This window comes from Sorex fumeus, unplaced genomic scaffold, assembly GCF_029834395.1.
Source record: "Sorex fumeus unplaced genomic scaffold, SorFum_2.1 ptg000002l, whole genome shotgun sequence".
Taxonomy (NCBI): Eukaryota; Metazoa; Chordata; class Mammalia; order Eulipotyphla; family Soricidae; genus Sorex; species Sorex fumeus.
This window is the reverse complement of record NW_026606059.1, coordinates 63,982,097-64,008,238: the sequence shown is the minus strand read 5'-3', so window position 1 is coordinate 64,008,238 and position 26,142 is coordinate 63,982,097. Positions and strand designations below refer to the sequence as shown.

Below are 26,142 nucleotides of genomic sequence, written 5' to 3'. Positions count from 1 at the left end.
GGGAAATTTTTCATAAACACTGAAAAATATCAGGATCAAGGGAGGATGCATGGGGACAGTTAAAAAGAGTTCATAAGAGGACAAGATGAATATTTTACATAAGACAACAGGCAGATAATTTTTATCATTACCAATCAAAATCAAAATTGATGGCAGCAAAACTGTTTTCAGTATCAAAATTATTTGTTGTATTCCATTCTTTGCTGCTCGTCTACTTATACCTGAAGGTTTTGTTTTTAATCAAGTAATTATCTTCAAGGGTTGACTTAGAAATTCACAAAAATAAAAATAGCACCTAATTTCCCAATATTTAAAAAACAGACACCCTTCATCTTAAATTCAAAAACATATCATGAATGTATCTATAAGCATGTTTTGGGTATGCATATGTGTGCATATACTAAAGACATATGTAAATTTGCTGATTGTAGATCATATTGAACCTCTAAGTGAAAGAGAAGTCTCAGTTTCGGCTTGCGAGCTGCTTATGAGCAGTCCCATTTTTGACGGCCTCATCTTAGATTTTTAACATTTCTGTCATCCTAGGGCTCTTTTAATGAATAAGAAGATAAATAATTCCCCAAGATCATTGACTCTGTCCCAGACCTTAAGCTTATCAAGACTACGTAACAATAAATAGTAACTTACAGCCAAAAAGATAACCCAAAAGACCTAAACAACCAGACCACTCTGTAAGGTCCCTGCATTCTCTTTAACATTCTTGTCACTTAATAAGAAATACAAAGACTCATTCCCCTCTAAAAAGTGAGCCACACTTACTCCTATTTTTAGTTCCTCCTCTGCTGGGGAATTTCTTTTACTTTCCATTTTATTTTCCAATAAGCCTTTAATTTCCAAGGGAATTCTTTTCCTTTCTCTTCTACTTTCCAATAAACCTTTCTATTTCCAACTCTAAGTCTGAGTACCCTTATTATTCAATATTTTCATTTTTTGAAAAAATGGAAGAACTTGGGATCTATGGACTAATACAGATAACTACTTTCACCATCTTTATAAATAAAATTATAAAGAATAAGAGATCATAGAACCTATTTCTTTATTGTCTTTTTTGTTTGAATTTCTCTTTCCCAGTCTTCACCTTTATCCTGTGTCAGACTACACTTTTCATAGTTTCTCAATCCATCCCTATCTCATAAGCAATTCACATTAAAATAATTATCATGATTATTCATGCTTATAAATAAACAGCTTGCTTATGTAGATGGACTAGCACAAAACTCATATGAAAATTCAAATCTCTAAACTGTTTCTTTCTTGTTGGTGTCTAAAACTACATTTTTTTCCAAATTGGACTGTTGCCTGTCTTTTCTTCTTTGTACTTGTCCTTAATGAATTTTAGTGGAACTTTAAGCAGTTTCCCTTATTTATGGTATTGATTCATTTGCATTCTATTTCTTTTTTGCGTGCTGAAAACATAGGAAATAATTCAAACTTTAAAATGTGTCAACATGTTGAATGGATGAATTTTAATAATTTCTTTTCTTGTTTCTTACTTTTGACTCCACAGAATAACCTATTATTTTGCAAATTTAAGATCAAGGATAAATGAGAGAAAGAAAGGTTTTGGTTTATTCTACTAAAATTAAACCCAGAACTTTTCCTGAGAGGAAAATTACTCTCAGAGTCCTTTCTACACCTTCCAGAGCGGAGATAACAATCAGTGAGGCAATGTGGTCATATGAAAGAGCCATCACTTTTATATTATGGATGAGAGTGTGTGGAACCTTAAAAAAAGATAGAGATTTGCCCTAGATTGATAGCACATCTAGCATCCTCAATCCTGGACAAATATGACTTTTCCTGCCTCCCTCAAACTGTTATGATATGCCGTTCTTCTACGAGATAGTATTTATTTGGTTAGTGCCCATCCTGTAAGGTTCCTGCTCAGTAATCTGGGCAAAAATCTTAAGAGCCTCAGCCACTGGGCTAATCTAAGACTAAACTACTTTGCTGGCTCTCAGTAGGAAGTTAGTACTGACAAAAGAATGAAGGACTGAGGACCAATGGTTGGGGTTCATGCCCTGTTTTCATTCCAGCATGCTTCTGAAAAGTTCTCTTTTGACCTACACCAAATGAATATTGTTTGACTAGCAGTTGCAGAGGAAGGTACTTTGTAATGAAACCAAATGTCAAGTCCTAGCAGTTTTGGAGTTAAAGGTCTCTTGGGAGGGAATCAGAAGATTCTATTCCTAAGAGTTGTGAAGGGTTTCCTTAGATGAGATATTTATCTTCAGCAGAAAAGACCCTGACCAGGGGTAGCATAGATCTTTCGGTTTTGGTATGACTGAGGCTGTTTTTACTTAGAAGCTGAACCTGTTCTTCCTTCTCCTGCCTGTCAAAGGGATTTCAAAGCTGCTGCACTAGGAACTATTTCAGATTACAGACTTCAGAGTAACTAATGACCCATGTCCTCTCTTCAGTGGAGATATCCCAAAATGGTTTTAGGAGAGAAGAACTAAACCTTGACAGCTGCTTAGAGATCAGTTTAGAACTCAATCTCAGGAGAAATGTTTCTAAGTGAGAGACACCCCCACAATCCCACCCCTTCCAAATAACAGCAAAGAACAAGAGAAAAAAAAAGGTCTCAGCATATAGAAGGGGCACTGTTTTACATTTCACCCAGGTGTGCTCTGAAGATTAAATCTTTCCATCAGCAATTAGAAATACACTCTTCAGCTCCTCCACTGCTTAGAAAACAGGATAGAATCAGATAGCACAGGAAGTATGTGTATACACAAATGTGCGCGCCCGCGCGCGTGTGCACACCTACACACACACACACACACACACACACACACACAATGCTTCAAAGGATTGATTTTATCTGCCAGTCTTTCAGGAAGGAGTTTCTGTAGGTGAGCGAATGAAGCCAGGTGATACACTGGAGAAGCTATGACTTTAGCATAATGAGCAAGTACATTAGTGTAAGTGGCTTGTTATTTTAAACGCTTAGAAACCTTTTTATTTTTTCTTTTGAAAGTGGATGAATAATCGAAGAGCTGCTTTGCTTCCTAAAGTGGACAGTGACCGAAACAGCAGCGGCGGCAACAGCTGTAACAGTCAGAGCAGTAAACTTTAATTTGGTTCACTATGGAGTTTCTTGAAAGAACTTACCTTGTGAATAACAAAACCACCAAGATGTATGCCTTCACACTAGACAGGTAATAGACATCTACTCTTGCTTCACAACTTTCTGAATCTCAAATATGCATTATACTCCTAGATCCTACTGCTTCAAAATAGGAGATTTTTGCCATGCAACTTGGGGAGATGGTGTAAAATTTATAGACTCTTGACTGATTTGTGGAATTCTTATCTGGAAAAGTGCAATATTGATAAAATTGATTTGATTCCTTAAACATTCTAAATGAATTCTGAACACATTTATACTTATGTGTTTTTTCAATCAGTAGTTTCTCAGAAAATAGTCAAGGGCAAGCTAGGATGTTTACCTCAATTGTTTCAACTATAGATATAGATATTAATTTATTATTAAATTGTACTTAGAATAATCTAATCAAAACTAAAGTAAATTATATTTATTTATAATTTTGACTAAATACAATTATACTTAAAAAGTCTAATTTTTATTTTACTTTTGATTCAATTATACTTAGAAAATACTTGTCAATAATTGTGACAAAATCATGGTTATAGTGATATTAAAGTTACTACTCTTTTTAATAACAAGCTATGTTTGTCATGTATATGCACCTATAATACACAGAACTTTTAAAATTTCTATAGTTGTAGTTTCTTTTAATATCTCCCACAGTGAATTTCCCTTTTATTTAGCAAATACTCTTTTGTGTGTGTGTGTGTGTGTTTAATTTAAATCTTTTATTTATTTATTTTTATAATTTATTTATTGAATCACTGTGGGAAAAGTTACAGAGCTTTCAGGTTTAGGTCTCAGTCATGTAAATATCAAACACATTTCCCTTTACCAATACTTATTTTTAACCGCGAACCCCAATAGAACCCCACCTCCCACCCCTCCCAATTCCTGTGAGGCAGATGAGTTCTAGTTAACACTCTATCTACTTTGACTAGATTCATTTTTTCGATAAAAGATGCACCATTATTATTTAGAGTTTACGACCCCCCCCCCCCCCCAAACCAGACATGCTGAAAGAGCTTTGTGAAATGGTTAAATGGTTTGCTTTCTACAGCTGGGTTTTAAGAATTAAATGATGCCGTGTGGCCGCAATAGTGGCCACGTGGTTTTGGATTTCTGCTATTTTACTTATTAACCCTGGAAGTATTTCTACTAAAAGTTAGATAATTAAGAGATTGGTTTCTGTGCTCTGGAGTCGTGGCCATGCCGGAGAGCCACTCGTGGGGGGCAACTGGTGACCTCGGTAGGGCATGGAGGACGGACCTGGAACGCCCCCCTTCCCATGAGGTCCCTGCCGCCCCCACCCCCGGCTCAGACCTGCTGTCCACAAAGCTCCCGTGCGGCCACCATCTTTCTTTCCAGAAGCAAATACTCTTTGAACACAACTGGAAATATAATGCAGAAGGAAGCATTCCTAGTTCCATATCTCTGGCCTCCTGAAATTTTGAGTTTCATGTAGCATACATATAAAAATAAGCAATTACAAAATGGTGTCTAAGCATTCTAGAAGTACTTAGGGAGAATATATCAAGAGAGCCTAGATCTTAGCTTGTCTTTGTATGTCACAGAAAGATTTTCAGAATTGTTAAACTGACATCTATTAAAGAGAAAGGAGTTAGAGTTAGGGTAAGGCAATCTTAAATAGAATATAGGGAATGTTTTTCAGACTGAGATGGTTGACAGATGAATAGTCAGAGACATATGAGAACAAGAGATTGAAGTGTATAGGGAATTGAGTCCTGCAGAAGAAGAAAGAGAACACGATACATACTGATGAATGAAGTAAAATCTGAGGTGAATTCATGTTAGAAGTAGATTTTAAGATCCTTATACTTTAATAATGTATGTGATGTTTTGGATTCTTTTATAGAATCAAATTAGTATTCTAACGAAAAATGACATTGTGACATGTAGTTTGACTATAAAAGGAGTTTTTCTTAGAATATGTATTATTTTGTTAAAAAAGCATGATACAGAATTTAACATGATGGGGTCATAAGTTAAAAGTAGAGCACCTATATTATCTTGTAGGAATAATTTTTCTTTGAAATATTAGATCTGATTTATTGAGGTTATAAAAATAGAAACCTTGTGTTTGGTCAGGCAGAAGTTTTGAACAGCAAATTGTTAATACCACACACACTATTAAAAGAGCCGGTGTACATTATTAAAATAACATTTCCCCATTTTCCTTCTCACTAAAGTATACCATTGGCACTCTGTTATGCAAACAATGCCAAACATTTATAGCTACAGAGTTATATCCACTTCACAAACGGGTATAGTTTTTAGTCTGTGGTTTTAATAGAACTGTCAAGCACATTTAATTTAATTTTAAAATTAAAAAATTAACTTGGAGATTTTTTAAGAAATTTCAAGCCTTCACTTTGTCAGCAAGAAAACCAGATCCCAAAGAAAATCAATGTCAGTTTTTTTATTTGCTTTTGGCCACATCTGGTTGTGTTCAGGGTTTACTTCTGGCTCTGTGCTCAGGGATCACACCTGGTACCTAAGACCATTTACAATTCCAGGGATCAAACTTGCAAAAGAAAAAAAAGATAAATAAAAGACAGGGTTTTTTTTTTTTAGAAAAATATTTCACTCATGAGGCAGGGATGTAACTAAGAAGGAATATATACACATACAGTGTTGGGAATGTAAGCTGACACACACTCTATTGAAAAATGATCTGGAGGTTTTTCAAAAAAAAATTTAAAACTTGAACTATCAAGTGATCCAGTAATTCCACTCCTAAGAATCTATTTGTAGAACAAAAAAAAAAAACCCTCCACTAATCAGAAAATATATATGCACACTTCTATGTTTATTACAGCTCTATTTATAACAACTAAGACTCAAGAACTCAAGTGCCCAACGAAAAATGAGCAAAGTTGTGCTATACAAAAACAACAGAATACTACTCAGCTATAACAAAATATAAAATTTAGCCTTTGCTACAGCAAGACTGGGACTGAAGGGAATCCGACTAATCAAAATAAGTCATAAAGAGAAAGATAAATATTGAATATGGTCTTACTCAGTTGTGCTCCATAAAAAAGCTTTAAAGCAATGGACAGTATCCAATGAAGACAAACTCTAAGACTCTGACCAGAGAACTGAAATTACTAAGAGGATAGGCAACACGTTGAAAGAGTTCAGTGGACTTGTAAGGGAGGAATACTGGCACTTTGGTGGTGGGAGTGTGTGGGGTGGGTCAGGGAGGGTGGGTAACATTGTTTCTCCAAGCACATAAACATTTGCACTTTTGTAAAACAAAGTTACTCAATAAAAGCAAATTTAAATATCTTTGGTTCTAAAAGCAGTACTGTGGAGAAAATTAAAAGACAAGTCATAGAAAAGAAAAAAAATATTGGCAAACTATACAGCTCATAAGGGATATATATTTATAGCACTGTAGTACTGTCCTCCAATTGTTCATCAATTTGCTCGACTAATTTGGGCCCACTAATGTCTCCATTGTGAGACTTGTATTACTGTGTTTGGCATATGGAATACATCACGGGTAGCTTTCCAGGCTTTGCCATGCGGGTGAGATACTTTCGGTAGCTTGCCAGGCTCTCTGAGAGGGGGGGAGGAATCAAACCCAGCTTGACCGGGCTGGCCGTATGCAAGGCAAACCCCCTACCAGCTGTCAGCTGTGCTATCGCTCCAGCGATATATATATATATATATATATATATATATATATATAATAACTAAATAACAGAAATATAAATTCTCTCATTTATAAATGGTAAAGGATTTGTGCATACAGTTCTCTTAGAAAATACACAAATGTGCACATGAAAAATGCTCAAGTTCATTAGCTATTAAGGAAATGCAAATAGAAATCAAAAAATGATGCCACTTTATACTAACAAAGACAGTGCAAGTTAAAAGTATTGGCATGGATATAGAGAAATAAGAACTCTCCTACATTGTATATTGTGATGTAAAATGGCATCACCCTTTGGAAAAAGGACTGAAGAGATTACAGGGGTGGAGATTTATATTTTGCATGCAGTCAACCCTGGTTTAATCCTTGCACCATATGGTCCCCTGAGCACTGCTCAGGAGACCTCCAAGCTTGCCACAGTGCAAGGTAATCCCCAGCACGAGAGGGCTGGAGCAGTTCCACTTTCTCAGGTCCTCACATTAAATAGCCTATCAAGTTGATTGAAAAATCTTTGTGAGGGGACTCTCTCTGGTCCTCCTGAGCACTTCCTAGAGGATCCCTACTCTTTCCCCAAAGCAAAGGAAAACAGTCCAGTAGTTCCACATAAACTAGCATTTAGGTGAAAAGCACGGTCCACGGTCCTCCCGTTGTTCATCGATTTGCTCGAGCGGGCCCAGTAATGTCTTCATCATGAGACTTGTTACTGTGTTTGGCATATTGAACACGTCACGGGTAGCTTGCTAGGCTCTGCCGTGCGGGCGAGATACTCTCGGTAGCTTGCCGGGCTCTCTGAGAGGGGCGGAGGAATCGAACTCGGGTTGGCCATGTTGGCTGCTTGTAAGGCAGATGCCCTACCGCTGTGCTATCGCTCTAGCCCAAGCATTTAGGTATCTACTTAATTGATGGGTTGGAGCCATAACACAGTTGGTATGGTGTTTGCCTTGCATGCGGCAGAAAAAAGTTTGATTTCTCCACCCCTCTCACAGAGTCCGGCAAGCTATCAAGAGTATCTCGCCCGCACGGCAAAGCCTGACAAGCTACCAGTGATGTATTTGATATGCCAAAAACAGTAACAAGTCTCACAACTTGTTGTGAGATGGTACTGGTGCCCACTCAAACAAATTGATGAACAACGGGAGGACAGTGCTACTTAATTGAAATGAAAACATAAAACCTTGTATACATTTTTTTATAGCAGCATTATTCATAATATTCATTATTCATAACAGCTAATCTCCTGCCACAATCTAAAAGTCCATCAACTGATTAACATAAATAAAGTGTTGTACATCCATAAAATGGAGTATTTTTTGGAAATCAAATGCAATAAAATGCTGATGTACTGATATTTGCTAAAACATACTTGAACCTTGAAAACATTATGTTGAGTGAAAGAAGTCATTCACAAAAACCATATCTTATGTGATTTCATATTTATGAAATGTCCTGAATAGGCAAACTTAGAGATGGAAAGTAGATTAGTGGTTTGCCTGGGGTAAAGTTGCTTGTAAGAAGATTGGGAACTTATTGCTAATGGGTATAAGGTTTCTTTTGAGGATGATGGAATGCTATAAATTAGATTATGGTGATGGTTGCACAACTCTGCAAATATTCTAAACCCCATTAAATTTTATATTAGGTGGGTCATTTTTCTGGTTTTAGAATTAGATCTTGATTAAAAAAAACTTTGAAAAAAAAGATGGTGGGGAATTGGATACCAGGTCTGGGGCAAGAAGTTTTATCTGATTTGGTAAACATTTCTGTTCTCCACTCCTAATTTCCCTCAAATGCTTTTTCACATCACCCATTTAATCCATAAACATATTAATCAAGTATAATCTTAACCATTATGTACTGAATATCTACTATGTTCAAGGACAGTCAGAGGAGAGCGGTAGTCTGGGAAAACAGAGTCCAGAAAATGCCAGGGGATAATTAGAATGTTATTGCTTTTTGATATTGATTATCTCCCAGAAAGATAGATCAATTCCCAGGATCAATCCATATAGAATTGATAATTTGTAAGTCCTATCATCAATAAATGAATTTGAGAACAAGAAATTTACACAAAAGGCAAAGATTAAAATAGCTATGACTGGAGCTCAGTCATGAACAAGTTTGTAATTGTGTAGCTCATGATGATTCAATGGGCTGGAGCGATAGCACAGCGGTAGGGCGTTTGCTTTGCACGCAGCCAACATTGGCCAGACCCGAGTTCGATTCCTCCGCCCCTCTCGAAGAGCCTGGCAAGCTACCGAGAGTATCTCGCCCGCACGGCAGAGCCTGGCAAGCTCCCCGTGAAGTATTCGATATGCCAGACACAGTAACAACAAAGTCTCCAATGGAGACGTTACTGGGCCCGCTCGAGCAAATCGATGAACAACGGGAGGGCCTTTACTTTTACTTACTTATGATGATTCAATAAAAAAAATTTAAAAAAACTCAACTATAAAAAAACATAATATAAAGAATTTTCAGAAGTTTTAAAATTGGTAGAAATTCTGAGAATTATGTTATGTAATGAACCAATAATCCTGAAGCTTCCCTAGAGAACTAAAAACAAATAAAGGGTATGTGAGCTGTCAGGCATGAAGAATCATTGTATTCTTTGTTAAATAATGCCATAGTAACCTTCTTGAGGGTTTTCTCATTCCTCCCACATCACTTAGAAGGTTGAGAACTAGAAAGCTTTCTTAAAGTGTTCTAGTTGTTGTAACTAATGTGTAAATGGAATTAGAAAGTGTTGCATTTCATTTATAATGTAATGAAGTAAATGGGTAGATATTTAAAGATATATCTATATATACATATTTTATATAGATATATACATTTTAATATAGGTATATTAAAAATATAGCTGGTTTTTAAATTAAGATTTGTTATAAAATGTGTAACCCAAAAGTTATTTCAAAGCATTGCCTATTCAAAAGAAAAACGGTAATGAGGAAATGTTTGTAGAAATGCTTGGCTATCTTAAATGTGATAATTTTGTGACGTTTTATGTGAATTAGTTAAAAATCTTATGACACCACTTTTTGGCAGAAATGCTTTATTTTTTCCTGTCTTGTAGAAAGGGAAACTGAGGCCCAGAAAGATTAAGTAATGTTCTCTAATTTATACTATTTATAAGGTCAGTGGTAAGATTTGGAGTAGAATGTAAATCAGTGGGAAGCTACAGTTATAATTCTTAATATGCAAGCCGTACTGTCACAAACTTGCACACCCTTATAGTTGCTCTGAGCAAAGACCCTTGAGTCATTCTTGAGTCCCATCTTCCTTTATTCCTTGTCAACTAATGCTGCTTATTAAGTCCTATTGATTCTATTTCATAAACATTCTTCAACCGTGTTTTTAAATTTTATTTAGAAATGCAAGGCACAAAATTACTCCGTTGATCAAAACTTTATACTTTTTTATTGTTTTCTTTTCTTTTTTTTTTGTGACGCAAAGACAGTTTTATTGAAACAAATTTGGGAAGATGGGGACAGAAAGATGCATGTGATCTAGAGAGAACTCAGGTTTCTCCAGGTAGAAATAAGCAAGTAAAGAAACAGAAAAGCAAGTGACATACGTGTTCAAAGGAGAACATGAGTCTGAAGAGCAAGTCTGGGTGACTTTTGAATATTTGCTTATTTTCTATATTATTGATTTCCACTCTAATATTTATTATCTCCTGTCATCTATCTGTTTTGAGATTCATTTGGTTTTACTTTTCTAAAATCACAGAACTTCAATTATTATATTTTAAAAAGAATTTGATTACTTTAATTTTTATTTGTTTTGGAGTCAGACCTGCCTGTGATCAGGGCTCACTTCTGGCTCTATACACAAGGATCATTCCTGGTAGTGTCGAAGGGTCTATATGGGGTGCAGGAGTGAAACCCTGGTTTACCACGCATAAGGCAGGTGCCTTTTCTGCTGTACTGTTTCTCAAGCCTTCCTAGATTTTTTACTTTATATTTTTCTTTTTTATTTTATTCTTTCCTTTCCTTTCCTTTCCTTTCCTTTCCTTTCCTTTCCTTTCCTTTCCTTTCCTTTCCTTTTCCTTTCCTTTTCCTTTCTTTTCTTTTCTTTTCTCAAATTTGTTTATTGAATCACCGTGAGAGCAGTTACAAAGGTTTTGGATTTAAGACTCAGTGATACAATAATGAAACACCCATCCCTTCACCAGTGCCCATTTCCCACCACCAATAACCCCAGTATACCCCCCATCGCACACCCTCCCCCTACTGTGTGGTAGATGATGTCCACATTACTCTCTCTCTACTTTGATTATATTCTATATTTTGACACCAGCACCACCACTGTTAATTGAGATTTTTCCCCAACACTTAGATCTGCCAAAAAGTTAACATTAGACACTTTATTTTCTATTGCTGATTATGAATAGCATAGGATGTCACGGGGCCGCTACCCTGGGGTGGCCCGGGGCTGAAAACCTAATTCAGAGTCCGTACACATTTCTGCCCAAAGCCGCTGGATTCTGAGATTTGCCACCCCAGTTGGGGAAAGGTGCCCATCTGCCGCCTTTTCCCCCTGGTGGTTTGGGGGCTGCCATCTTCCAGAGGCCAATGGACAGACAGGTTTGGGCCCACAGTGAGAAGGTTCACGGGGCCTCACGAGATGGGGATGGGGCCGGCCCTCCCACTCCTCCCTCCTCCCCATCCTAACGGAGAACCTGAGTTGCTGCCCATGAACGGCCTCTCTGACTACATTTTTCTTTTTAAAATAAAATTTTAATTGAGGTTTACATTGGCTTATAATGCTTTTGTTCACATTATTCACATTACTCAGAAATAAGGAAAGATAGTTCTGTTCCCATTATTCAGAGGTTAATGATGATTTTATGAGACTTCATAAATGAAAAGTTACCAAGAGAAACTTTCAAAGGGCACTAGCTTGGACTATCTGTTTACCACTGATGGGTACATCTTGTTCTCCCATCAGACCACCCTCAAGAGGTCAGAACCATATGCCTTTGAAAAACACGCCCCTGCAACATATCTGACCAATTGTTCCTCCTTTGGGACATTTGTAACTGTGTTCTAACAAATCTTTATCTTTTGACTTCCCACATTGGCAAATTCTTCCACAAATCCATGAGTACTACCCACAGTTTACAAGACTATAAATATGTTTTAGTGATACGGTATTTTGTTTCTTGATAGACCACATATGAGTGAGATTACCCTATATTTATCTTTCTTTATTTACTCATCTTCCATTGGTAACTTAGCTTATTCATAGATCTTGGCTACAATGAATGAACACAGGTAAGCATACTGCAATGAACATAAGCATGCATATATCTTTTTGAATTTATAATTTTTTGTTTTTTGTTTTTGTTTTTGTTTTTTGAATAAATACCTAGGATGAAATTGGTGGATCATATGATGGAAATATTTTAATGTTTTGAAAAATCTTCATATTGTTCAGACTCCATAGATTCTGAACCAGCTTATATTCTATCAGGAAGAGTATACATGGTTTCTTTTTCCTTCACACCCTTGCCAACATTTGTTGTTTCTAATATTTTTATGTGGGGCATTCTCATAAGTATGAAGTAATGTTTTAAGTATATTTCACTGATAATTACTGATGCACATTTTAGGAACCCGCTGATCATCTATATATATTCGTTGATAAAGTCTGTGCAATTCTTCTCCCATTTTTTTGGACAGGTGTTTTTGAGTTTTATGAGTTCTTTATATAACTTGAATATTAGCATTTGAGGAATGTTATAACTTGTAAACATTTTATCTTATTCATTATTATATTTTTTGTTTTGATGATTGTTTCTGTCGTTTTGCTAAAGTTTTTTAGTTTAATGTAATCCCATTTATTTTTGCTTTCGTTTTCCTTGGCCTTTGGAGTTGAGGTCCCAAGGACATCATGGAAGTTAATATCATGGAGTTTATGTTTTCTTTTGCATATTTGATGCCTTTTGGTGTAACATCCAAGTAGTTTATCTGCTTTAAGTTAACTTTTGTACACAATGTGAGACTATATTTTTCTTTTGCCTTCGGTCATCTAATTTTCCCCAATGCTGTTAATTGAAGAGAAGTTCTTTTCATCATTCTTAGATTTCTTTACGTTGAATACAACTGATTATTCATACTTCTACATTATACAGCATTACATATCATTATAAAGACAAATTTATTACATACATATTATTTAAAATTATTGCCAAATGGTTCTAATTTCAACAAAGACTATTTGAATTGGATCAAAATAAAATGCTGTTAATGCCACAGTCTAACCATTACAAAGTCAATTGGGTAATAGACCTCAAAATTCTGAAAAAAATAGGTACTCTTTAACCAAGTAATTACAATTTAGTATTATCTTTAAAGTAGATAACGAGTAAAATTAACTATGAGAGCATGAATCACAGGAATCTTTTCTGAGCAAATTATTAGAAAAAATCAAATTGTTCAATAATAAATTTGTTATAACATCTGCATTGAACAAAACATTTTCTATATACTAAAATAGTAATGTAGAAAATGTAGTAAACCACAAAAATGTTGACAATGTTTAAAGTGTCAGGTTCCAAAGGTATATCTTTGGTAGGATTTTATTGTGATGGATCTTAATCCTTTCAAATCCTTCCTTCACTCACCTCCCACTTTCCCTTGTCTCATGATATAGGTAGCGACTGCCTCATTCTCAGCTCTATGAGTGAGGCTGTTTGAATTTTGGGCAAACTTCTGATTGTCACAAGGTCTAAACTTACTGCTTATAATTGAAGGTATAATCTCTGGCTATAGGTGTTGGCTCTGATTTGGCTAAATAAGCATACAACTCTTCAGTCTTGCTTAACAGTATAGAATCCGACCTATCTTTGTATAGGAAATAGCCAATACATAGCTTTGATTAGGCTTTGAATAGCCATTTTACTCTCATGAGCAGATTAGGTCAGATGGAGAGTATTTAGCACTGGAAGCTTAATATCTGAAGCTCTGATAAAATATCAGTCTGAGGACTTATACTTCTATTAGGTATTCTCAGTTACAAAACCAATAGTTGTAAAAATAACTAATTAGGTTATAAATAATTCTTTTTTTTCCTGATAGGCTGGCTATCAGTAAGTCATTTTATTTATTTATTTATTTAAAATTTTATTGAATCACTGTAAGATAGTTACAAGCTTTCATCCTTGGGTTACAATCACACAATGATCAAACACCCATCCCTCCACCAGTGCACATTCCCCGCCACCAATATCCACAGCATACCCCCCTTTCCCAACCTCTCCCTGCCTCCATGGCAGACAATATTTCCCATACTCTCTACTTTGGGGCATTATGATTTGCAATACAGATACTGAGAGGTTATCATGTTTGGTCCATTATCTACTTTCAGTACACAGATTATGAATAATTCTGATATGAACTTTTTATTTATGCTTGCAATGAAGAATCACAATCTATGACCTATAATTGTGTAAAAAAAGCATGTGTTTATATACTACAATGTTAAGCAACAAAATATTATTTGTGCGTGTCTCCTAAAGGCAGGGACTCAGCAGTGTTTTTTCTCTTCTGTGCTCTTCTGTAATATAAGATTTTCTATGATGAATATCATTTTATTGAAAAATTATAATTAGAATCATTGTAATAATTTCCATCTAAGCCAAAACCATCAGGCTTTCAATTCCAATTGGGATAAGACAAATGAAATAGCTCTTCAAGTGGAGACTAATTTATTTTTGTTTATACCTTTAAAAGCCATGAATGAAAAGTTTTAAATGATAAGAATCTAATTCTTCCTAATAAGTTAATGAGAAAACTAAAAATATGCTTAGTTTCTGACCCATGGACGTTGACATTTGCAAAGCTAGGTCTTAGAATACTGACTAATGCGCAGTTAAAGAGGCAATGTGTAGCACACTAGAAAAACAGGAGGCTGTGAACTCCAACTCTGTTGTTTCCTTCTTATCTGATCTCAGGAAATTACTTAACCTCTCACAACTTTATTATTTCAGCTGGGTTTTGCTAAATATTATATGTACTCATTCAATCTGTGAAATGCTATAATTCTATAAATGACTTAATAATTGTATTTGAACAGAATGATATACAGTGCCTGCTTTAGGAAGCACTGTAGAAATAAATTTCAATTTCGTTGAGAGCTTCCATGATAACTCTGGTTTATAGAAATTATCTACAAAGTTGAGCTAGAAAGTTCCTGAGGGTGTATTTGGGTTCAATCAGAAAATGCACTCTTATCCCTTGACGGTGCTGCTGTGGAGAGTGGTAGCTTGGAATATTTGTTTCTATGAACACTACTTCATAGTAGAAACACACCCAGCACTCCATTTCCCTTTCTATTAACTTCTAGCAGTGCCTAAAATCTTTTCAGAATGAAGTAACTGGGAAGAAATCACATCCACATATATCTATTTCTTTTCTCTTTTCATATCTCTTAAGTGACTTATTCGATAGCTCAGACTGAAAGAGAGTCTGACCTGAAAGCCTAACTTTTAATCACTGAGAATTCAGAAGGGAATGTCTTGCTTGTTGCTTAGACTGATATTTCTTTGTTGGGACTGGTATAAAGAGCCTCCTGGTCATTTAGCAAATGTCCTGATTGTGTTCTCACAGCAAATGGGTAGGTCTGTCAGTGAGGTGTTTGTTTCAAACATGGTCACTTTTTCTTCTGCCCAACTCATCTACAGTGTGGAACTCCAGTCCAAGGATTTGAATAAAGATCAATGTCCTGGAGAGAAGCCAGAGGAACTGGAGTCGGGAGCCATCCATCACTGCCACAGCAACTCCAAGGCTGTGGAGGAAAGGGCAAAGGAACAAGTCCATGCCAAGTGGAAACTCTGTGTTGCTTTGACCATATGCTTCGTATTCATGATTGCAGAGGCCGTGGGTGAGTATTTCTCAGAAACACTGATTCGACAAGCAAATAAAAGCTCACATCATCACAGAAGGGTTATCACAGTTGTTCTTTTAAAGTAAGTTGTCAATGTTTTCTGTAAAGTAGCATTGAGTTCAGTATGGATACGTTGGAAAATGGAAGCAAACAATACAATTCATCACATTTGAATAATAACATTCAATAACATTATAGAGCTCTTTTATGAGATATATTTTCTACTCATCAGTTGCAGTGATTTTTAAAAAATGTAATATGCCATATTGAATGCTTTTGACCATGCCTTCAAATACTGTTCCGGGCCACTTTTATGCCTGAACAATATGCAATAATATGTTCCTCTGTGATTTAGATACCCATCTTTCTGTATAAGTGTACAGAATTGTTTTTCTGCTCTGGGCAATTCTGTAGTGAAATCTTAAATAAAACACTTCCTATCTTTCTGACTAATCCCTTTAAGTATATTCTTAAAAGTCAAAATGACTGGCTGAAGTACATGAATATTTTCATCATTTCTTCATGCACATTGCCAAACAGCGATGCAGAAAGACTGACATTTTTTTTTGTCTGCCAGCATTACTTGAGAATGTTTCTTCAAGTCTATCAGTTCTTCCAGAATTTATTAAATAATAAAAATTCTTTTTTAATGTAGATAAAGTGTAGCCAGATATGCTTAATTTCTCTTCTTTTTTTCCTTTTCTTTTTATTGAATCACCATGAGCTACAGTTACAAAGCTTTGTTTGAGTTTTAGTCATACAATGATCGATCATTGCTTAATCTTAATATTCATTTTTTTCCTTGTGGATCATTAGCATGTTTTTGCATTCTTCTTGGTGATTGGTACTTCTGCTAATGCATTTTCTGCTTGCTGCTTCCTGTCTGCTCTTTGTGTGTTTTAGGTGATTTGGAATTGTATTGATCTCCAAAGCTCTTTACATAGTTGGGATATTAAATTTCTGTTACATCTGTTAGTGCATTTCAGTTTATTATTTGCTTTTAAATTTTGATTTAATCTTTTGCTTGACTCAGAGAAGTTTTAAATTTAAAAAATTTCATCAAAATGTTTTTGAGATGTTTTTTAACCACTCTTTTCATACTTTCAGTCCTTAATAATCCTTCTCTATGTATTGAAAAGATAAATATCATCTTGTTGCTATTAAGTACTTTTGCACTTAATTTTAAATCAGTGCGAATTTAAATATTTTCAGCATCACCCATGAAGTAATTAAATATTTATTTCCTCTATTGATTCTTGCTACTTCTTTGATCATTTATCAAAGGTTTATAAAATGTAGGGTTTGCTTCTAAGGTGTTTCATTGATCTGTGTTGCTGCTCTCTGTCAGTGATAACAGTTTTAATTAATGTAGATTTATATGTTATAATGCCTGCTGTTCTTTCTCATTATTTTTTGCTCAACAAGAAAAAGATAAAGGCTACTTATTCATTTCTATTTATTATTGTAATTAAACATGAGAATCATTTTGCTTGGTTTCTTTGAAAATCCAATTATGATTTTATTAGACCACTAACCTGGGAACACAAATTCCTAAAATGGTCAGTTCCTTCTCTCCCAGGAATTGGACACGTTTCTCAGTTTATCAAATTCTCTGTATGTCCTAACAAGATCTTGTCTCAGTCTGTTTTCTTGTCTTTTTTATACAGGGACATCTTATTTCTTGCTAGATATTTATTTGTTCACTTTGTTCTTTCCTAAGGTGAATGGGATGTCCGTTTTTCTCATGTCCTATTTTCCAGTTGGTTAGGTCTTTATAAAATGGACTTAGATTACAAATGGATTCTTGAAAGTTCAAATTTTACTTATTTGATATGCAACAGTGTATTATTGTTATTATGAATGGAGCTTACTTAATTTTCTTTCATTCTCTTTATCCTCTTACCCATCCCCAAAGATACCGCAGGGGCGGGGGGAGCAAACCCAGTGGTGCTCAGTGATTACTTCTGGGTTTGGGCTCAGGAATCACTCTTGGCAGACTCAGGGGCCTTTTGGGATATCAGGGATCAAACTCAGGTCTGCCATATGCAAAACAAGCCCACTACTTACTATACTATCTCTCCAGCTCCAAGGTACTATCTCTTTTTATAAAAATACTTATTTACCTATTTATCACCACTTCATATTTATTTCTTCAAAATGTTTTATATTTGTGTGTAAATAATATCATATTCTAAATCATATCTTATGTTCAACTGTTTGTTGAATATGAAACTTTCTGAGAGTTTAGATAATTTTTTTTCTAACGAAGAATCATCTGTTCTAGTGATTAACAAATAATTTAACATGCATTTTCTATAAAATATGGTTTTGTAATAGCTCTTTTATAGATTTCTTGACCCATGTTGATATATATATTGTATTAAGAAATTTCTAATATGATACTACCTTTTTATTCACAGCATTGTGATGTTATATTCATTCAATACTTAATACGTGCCATAAACTGTAGTATCTTCTGTGGGTTACTTGGTACTAATGAAACTCCCAAAAAGTCGGTACTATTATTAGTTTGACTTTACAGATTAGAAACTCCAAAGCACAAATAGTCAAGCCTCTATGTGAATAATACCTGTAAGTAGGTAGGCAGTCTGAATTTCAGAACTTATATTTTTATTCTTTCACTATATTATACCTCAAACTGACCATGATGGTATTTGTTTGAGACATTGCTTATTTATAATCAAGAAAATTCTCAGTTGGATATTTTTACTATTATTGATACTTAAAATTTAATTCGTTTTCATCACTATGGGTACTTTTTGAAATTTTAAAATCAGAACTATGTTTTGTTATTTTGTTATGTTTTTTGGAAGGGCCACACCCAACAGTGCTCAGTGGATCTGTTCTCAGGATTATCTCTGGCAATGCTCAGGGATTGAACCGAGGCTGGCTGCATGCAGGGAAAGTTACCTAACTGTTGTACTATGTTCTAGGTACTATGACCTATGTTTTTATTTTGCAGGGAATTGGGCCACCTTTGGTGATATGCAGGGGCTATTTATGGGTCCTATTAAGGAGTTACCTCTGACAGTGTTCAGGAGAACACATGTGCTATGAGGCATTGAACCCAGACTGGCTGAATACAAGGCTCAGAATGACATATTTTAAAATGATAATTTTAGTCATATAATTTTCCCTTTATAATGAAACTAAGACAATTGTATGACTTTGTAATGATCTCAATGTTTGTAAGAAAAGTTCCCCAAAAGTATGTGCTTTGGAATCGTTCATGGAAAAAAATTTTTAATACAACTTAAAGTATCTGTTACATTTATTGACATTTCTGCTTCTTCAATAAATGTCATTTATGTTTTCTCAGTAACTTATCTCATTAAAATTTTAAATGGATATACAGTGAAATATTAAAGCTTCATATTGGTATTTTTATTTATTCTTTTTAAATTTTAATATTGTTTACTTATTTTATGCCTTTGATTTAAGTTGGTAGATATTTATCTATCAATTGATCTATTATTTGTATACTACTTCTTGAATATATAGCTACATTTTTTTGAATTTTAAAAATCTTTGTAAATTTTTGTCTTCAGGGTCTTACTATTATTGCAGAATTTAATATAAAGTGTTAAATGCTTATTTAGTTATTTTTCTTATTTAATTTTGTTAATAAAATTCTGTGTAATTTTAAACTTTTTTAATCCAAAGGTATTGATATGCAATGTTAGTGACTTTTTTTCCAAAAGGTTTAAAAAGGACATGATAAGTTAATAGAATATAGACTTACAAGTAACTGACACTCCATTGTAGCTGCTATTTTGCTCTGTTATTTAATTTAAGTTTCATTTTTCCTTTGTATCAAAAAAGGGGAAGAATTCAAAATAATCTAGACCAGAAAAATACAGTGTACTCAGCTGTTTTTATTTTTATTTTCATGCTGGTGAGCAATCAGAATTGTCTCGAGTCTTCTCTCCAATACACTCTGTCTTAGATAGTTTTATGTAAGGGGAAAAAAGTTAGAACCATTGATTCCAAGAAAATCTATGGCTAGAAAGTAACCTTCTAGTCAAAGTTTTTAAAAATAATTGCATCATACAATTTCTCAAACCAGGATAAGTGATTTGAAGGAAACCCAATAGCTTAAGGATGTTGCAAAGAAGTTACTTTTGACAGCTCTATTTTGGAAATAGGATTTTGGATTTCCAAATCCCATTTGGAAATCTACTGATGTATTATTCCACAGGAATCCTGTTAGTATTGCTGGAATTCATAGATTTCAGACGGTACTGAAGCACCCATGATTGACATAATGGTAATTCTAGATGCCAGAAACCATTAAGAAGATGATTTCAAAAGGACATTTATGAAAGCTATTAGCTTACAAAATTAATTTCTGGCACCATCCCATGAAAACACAGCTCAGAAAGAAGTGTAGATGTGTTTCCTACCTTTCCTACTTTCTTCTTCTATTTTTCTCTAAACCCATGTGGATGCTGACATAGATGACTTTTCTCTTCAGCTGATGTTTAAGTAATATTCTAAATGGAAAAAAAGCTCTCATCTATAAAAGTTACTTCCTCCTTGCACTTTTTTTATATGACCTATTATTTTGCTGTAAAATGACATATTTTAGGGGAAATTGGGAAGCTTGGAGTAAGCAACTATGTCTTTTAATTTTTAATAACTATCATCTATAAATTCTAATATAACTTCAGTAAAGACTCTGAACGACTACTGACAATCAATTGGAATTTGAACTGGATTGATGTAAAATCTTAGCACGCCGAAGGTTGTGTGTTCACGGGCTCTCTGGATGGCTCTCTCACCGCCCGCGTTAGGTGCTCTTGAGCCGCTGTGTGTGGCCTGGATCGAGACGGCTGTTGGCCAAGGGCAGACAAAGGAAAAAACTAGGGCCAGGCTGGTTGGTATAATTGTAGTTTATTCCAATCCTCTTCACTCCTGTCTCTCCTCTGGCTCCTTCTCCCCTGGGCCCCAATCTGGAACCTTTCTCCTTCTGGCTCCGACTCTGGATCATTGGAGCCTGAGCCCTCTCATTTCTGACTCTGCTCTCTCTGAGCTTACATTCTTAGTTTATATAGCAATCACGTAGGGTGGTGACACAAAGGTGGGTTGAACATTAACAAATCAACAAAGAGACGTCAGACCACTCCTCCAGGAGATAAACTCAAGGATAAAATCTCATCTAAAGAGATTACTTCAGATTACTAGATTCACTCAAGGGTGGGACCCTAACAAGGGTGTGTTCTTTCCTCAGCTAGTAATCTACTTAAATAGTTGTAGTAAATCTAATTCTAATATTTCTAGGAAGGTCATTCTGTGTGAGCACAGTAAGAGATATAAACATCTCACTATACATTCTGCAGTCCTCAGGCCAGGTTAGTCTTCCTAGCCCCAGCAGGGTTCTAGTCTCCTCGTTACTTACTTTTGGATCATGACAGCATTTGTCCATGATCATGCCCTCAACTTATAGTTGAGTATTGTGTCGCTTTGACCTGGCCCATTTCAATGCCAGGGTAGCTCACAGCTTGCCCTGGATCCATTCAGTCCCTCATCGGGACTCTGCTTTTGGGGTGCTAGGAACTAAGGGCAACTGAGTCAAGAGAGCAGATACCCAGGAGTAAATATTATTCAGAGTCAATCAACTCCCAAGTTACAAAGCATAATATTAACTGTCTTCCTGTGTCCATACAGAAAGGACATTGCTTACAATACAAGTTCATTGTCCTTAGAAGGATCTGATCTTACAAGCTAACAGAATCTGATTAGGGAGAAAAGGTGATTAACTGGCTGAGGAGGAAAGCACAGAGAAGAGTTTACAGATAAACAGAGGAATGGGAGTGACTCAGGAGCACTGGGATGGGTGTGACCAATAAACCTAACCTAAGGTAGTCATTCTTAACATTTGACTACCAAGTGTCTATCAATCTCTCACCTTTACAAGTTTCTTATATAATTCTTCTGTTTCAGCAATTTCCACAGGTGAGGCAAAGTAACCCATAAGCTCTGTTGCTTCTGTGTACGCATTTTTACCTGAGAAGAAACCTTCTCTTAACAATCCCATACTCATAAGAACTCTGGCCACCAATCAAGCACCCCAGGTCATAAGTTACTTTCTCCCTGACCATCACTGTATCACTGTCATCCTGCTGTTAATTGATTGCCTCGAGCAGGCCCCAGTAACGTCTCCTTCCTCCTAGCCCTGAGATTTTAAAAAGTGCCACATTCGAGGCTCTTTCTGGGTCAGGAGAATGAGATCCATTATTGTTACTGGTTTTTGGCATATTGAATACGCCACGGGGAGTTTGTCAGACTCTGCCGTGTGGGCAGGATACTTTTGGTAGCTTTCCAGGTTCTCTAAACATGGCAGGCAGCAATTATTATTCTCAGATAGATTTTGGGTATCTGGGAAGTCTGGGTGTAGAATAAGAGAGTGAGAAAGGCTTTGAAGGATGGATGAGTTGAGTGGATGAAGAGGAATGTGGAGGGTGGTTTTCAGAGACAGGGATCTGGAAGATCAGTACCTGGCTAATGCTGTGGTCCAGGGCATCGTAAACAGTCTTATGTGGACAGTTTTTGAGTAGGTAGGTAGTTCTACAACACGACAGGAAATTTGTGCTTTTTCAAAGAAATGCAAATGATTCTGGTGAAATGCCACGTATGTGAGTTAATTGGCACTGCTTGTTCAATGAGCCTCCTACCATTCCTGCTGATTGCTGTTTAGGTCCTGGCTCCAAGATATCTTGCTCATGTGAAAGGCTGTGTGTGAGATGGGATGCTGAATTAATCAGGACCTCTAGCTTTTTATGAAAAGTTGAAGGAGAAAACCTTCTTTCCACTAAAATACTTGACTTAAATGATTCAAATTTGGAGCTTCCAGGTCCCACCTTTTCTATTGAGGGGAAAGAAGTCTGTCTTTAGTAGAGAAATGCATAATCAGAGGAGAGACAGGGCAAAGTCCTAAAGCATTTTTCTACATTTTTGTTTTGTGTTGTTTTGTTTTGGGGAACACAACCAGCGGTGCTCACGTCTTACTCCTGGCTCTGTGCTCAGAGATCACCCCTGAACTCTCTCAGGGGACCATATGAAGTGCTGGCAATTAAACTAGATTGACTGTGTGCAAGGCAAGTGACCTTCCTGCTATCCTATTGGTTGGCTCCATGTTTTTCTACTTTAAGATCAGACTGAACCCAATCCAGTCCATCCAGATTTGTTCTCAGTTATTTGAGGCAATAAATTATTATCTGGGTACATTGTGTAAGCCAGAGTCCTGAGTTTGTGAGTTACAATTGTAAGAGCTGGTCTTAGGCAGAAACATATGGTAAAGCTTGGCTGGTGGAGAATGAAACTAGAATCTCAGTTGGGAACTGAAGCAGGGTCTTGAGATCTGGCCAGGGAATCTGGATTCATCTTGTAAGTCTTGGAGGAGAGGGCAGTGTGTCATTGACATTTACAACAAGGAAGAACCAAGTCATAAATCTGCGTTTAGAGAGAAAACTGATCACAGAGTAAAGAGCAGAATGGAGGAAGGAATAAAAAGAAGGCTACTAGCACCAATGTGTCCACCGTTAATAGGTCTTTGAACCTATTAAAGGATGATTCCTTCTGAAGGCTAATGTTACCCTAATTATAGAGATGTCATAAAGTTTAGTAACATTTCAGATGTAAACCTGTATCCAGTTAAAAAGACTTGTTCTTCAAGCCCCAGTTTCCCTTGAACACATATCTTTCTTTCTAGGCTTTATGTTTCTTTGCTTGCTTATTTCCAGCTGGAAGAAGTCTTTGTTCTCTCTTCAATTTTCACTTTTGCTCCATTCACATATTTCTATATAAGTTTTAATAAAAAACTACCTTGCTTATCAAAAAAAAGAAGAAAGAAGAAAGAGAAAGAAAAAAAGAAAAAAGAAAGATAGGACACTGTAAACTGAGAACAACAACAAACTCAAACCAAAACATACAAATACTAAAAAGTCAGAAAAATAAGCACAAGTGCTACTTCTGGAAAAAGCAAAATAGACAGGACATGTTGTTTTGTGTTGCAAGATAGAAATTCAGAGCTAGAAGCAGAATGGGAAAGGTGGCATCTCAAAGTGGTCTTAGCTGCTGAAAATTCCTGGCTCTGGTGCAGTGTTAGTAAGCTCATCTGCAAATTTGGTGATTATCACATCATCCAGCATTATCTGTTGCTAACACTGCACCAGAGCCAGGAATTTTCAGCAGCTAAGGCCAACTTACATATGTGCTTATATATTTTTAGGTCACACCTGGTTAGTACTTGAGGGATCATGTGGTGCTGAGCATCTAACTCAGAAATCCTACTTGCAAAACATATACTCCAGCCCATTAGGCTATTGTTCTGGCTCCCAGTTATATTTTGTATGGTTCTTGTACTGAAAATTTAGGATATATCCAAGTATAAAAATTCAAATTGTGGTACATTGTACAAATGATAAATAATAAATTCATGAGATTTTGATCTAACATGTTATATAGTATGTTTATTTGTAAAATAATTTTTGTTTGGGGGTCCACAGCCATCAGTGCTCAGAGGCTGATTCTGTGCAAAGGAAAGACTCATAGTGTGTTCAGGACACCATCTATGATGCTAGGAATATGGGTCCAGGTGGGTAGGATATAAGGCAAGCAGTTAGCCTCTGACCTTTATATAGTATTTTTATAATACATTGATAATAATAACACATTTGTATTAATGCCTTACTAGCACAGATTTATTATCAATATAGCTTAGTAATAGTATTCATAGGAAAAATAATTTAAAAAATGTAAATGGGTAACACAATAGTTGGTTGACCAATGGTAAACAGATATAAAGTTATTAGGTTCAAATTTTTTAGCCTTGCTGAGATGTTTTTATTTTCTAGGAAAAATGTACTGTGTCCTAAATACCAAATCTCTAAATTGGGCCCAACAAAACCAGGCCCAATGCTCCTTCTTTCCGTCTGTCATCTTTAACCCACAGACTATAAATAATGTTTCCTCAACTTGGGCCTTTTCTGTGATTTTTATATTTTATTAAAAATATCCTTAATTCTACATTCGCTAAGTAATCCAGAAACATAGTTGTTACTGCTTTACTCATGCCTATATTGTAATTTCCTTTGTAAGTGTCTCAGAGTCATAAGTAGATCCCCTTAGTCCATAGGATAGCAATGAAATTCTTTATCATGACATAGAATATCCCACACAAGGGTTGCAACCCAGTGCCATTTCCTGTTATGATGCTAACATTCCCTGCTTCCTCCTTTCCAAAGAAAACATACTCTGTTCTCATCCCCTATCCCTGCCTTGATCTCCTTCTAAAAATCCCTCTCTGGGTAATTATTATTCCTCTTTCTATGAAGTTCATCGGTGAGCCCACTGAGTGTGATTTTCTGATTTCCTGCCCCATTCTCCATGTCTTTAGTACAATGAGTAGTAGGCAATAAGAGCAGTGGAAAGAAGGACTCTGGCTTTACTTAATTTACCCATGTTTGTCTTTTACTATGCAGAGAAAGGGCTCGATAAATATTGGCTAGATGATTGAGTTAATCATCAATAAGATCACATGCTTTCAGAAACAATTGCAAGGTTAGGTACAAACTACCTCTTACAATTTGCTTTCTAGGGTTTAGCCTGCTTGAGGATATACAGTGCTACAATGATTTTATATGATGCCCTGATGTTACAAAATGGATCTTGTTTCCTTAGCCTTCCTCATAATATGCATCTTGCAAAGCAAACCTATAACATTTCTCAATTGCCTCCTGATTCTGCTGAGCCCATGGAAGTAGCCCTGTAAGATTTGATTTCCTTGACTGAAGCTACAATTTTAGCCCAGCACATAGAATCATCACCATCCTTCATTGCTGAGGTTGCAACATGCTGCTTATCTGCATGTAGTCATTCTCCAGGCAAGGAAGAATGCATTATTAACGCAGCTTTATTATCAGGCCCAAATTTGGCAGTTAGAGCAGCATTAGAGGATAATTGGAAGGACAGCTTATTTGTTAGCAAAATGTTGCTTTTTGGTTAATGAATCATTCCGATTTTTGCACTGACAGCTCAGTAACAAGCTTGAAGACTACTTTGCCTCAGACCATTAAACTTTGACAAACCAGTTATTAACTACAGCTAGAGCCAGCGGTCTGTGGGGATTATTGCAATTATAAGCCATATATGTAATTTTTAAAAATTATTAGTGGAGACAAGGTGAGTCTGATGATGGAGGTGCTGATGACTGACAGTCTGTGTTGCCGGATAGTACACAAAGCAATAAAAAACAGCAGAGAGAACCAATCTGTCAGCGCAAGCTCTTTGTTGTAAAGGCACAGTAAGAGCAATAAAGGTTATTGCTCCCAAACAAGAAGCCTTATACGAGGAGGAAAAGACAAGGTTTTCCTTTGACTTCCATTTGAGAGGCTGGAGGTCTTTTCTCAACGGAGAACTC

The 26,142-nt window shown here is 35.9% G+C and overlaps 1 protein-coding gene across 1 annotated transcript in view; it reads left to right on the top strand.

Moving 5' to 3' along the window:
• Positions 1 to 3,111: 3,111 nt before the first annotated feature.
• SLC30A8 (solute carrier family 30 member 8) overlaps positions 3,112 to 26,142 on the top strand; it is a 46,086-nt gene continuing 23,055 nt past the window's right edge. Inside the window, exons 1-2 of the mRNA XM_056111603.1 lie at positions 3,112 to 3,182; positions 15,499 to 15,698. Of these exons, the coding sequence (XP_055967578.1) occupies positions 3,112 to 3,182; positions 15,499 to 15,698 (271 nt within the window). The remainder of the gene's footprint in view (positions 3,183 to 15,498; positions 15,699 to 26,142) is intronic.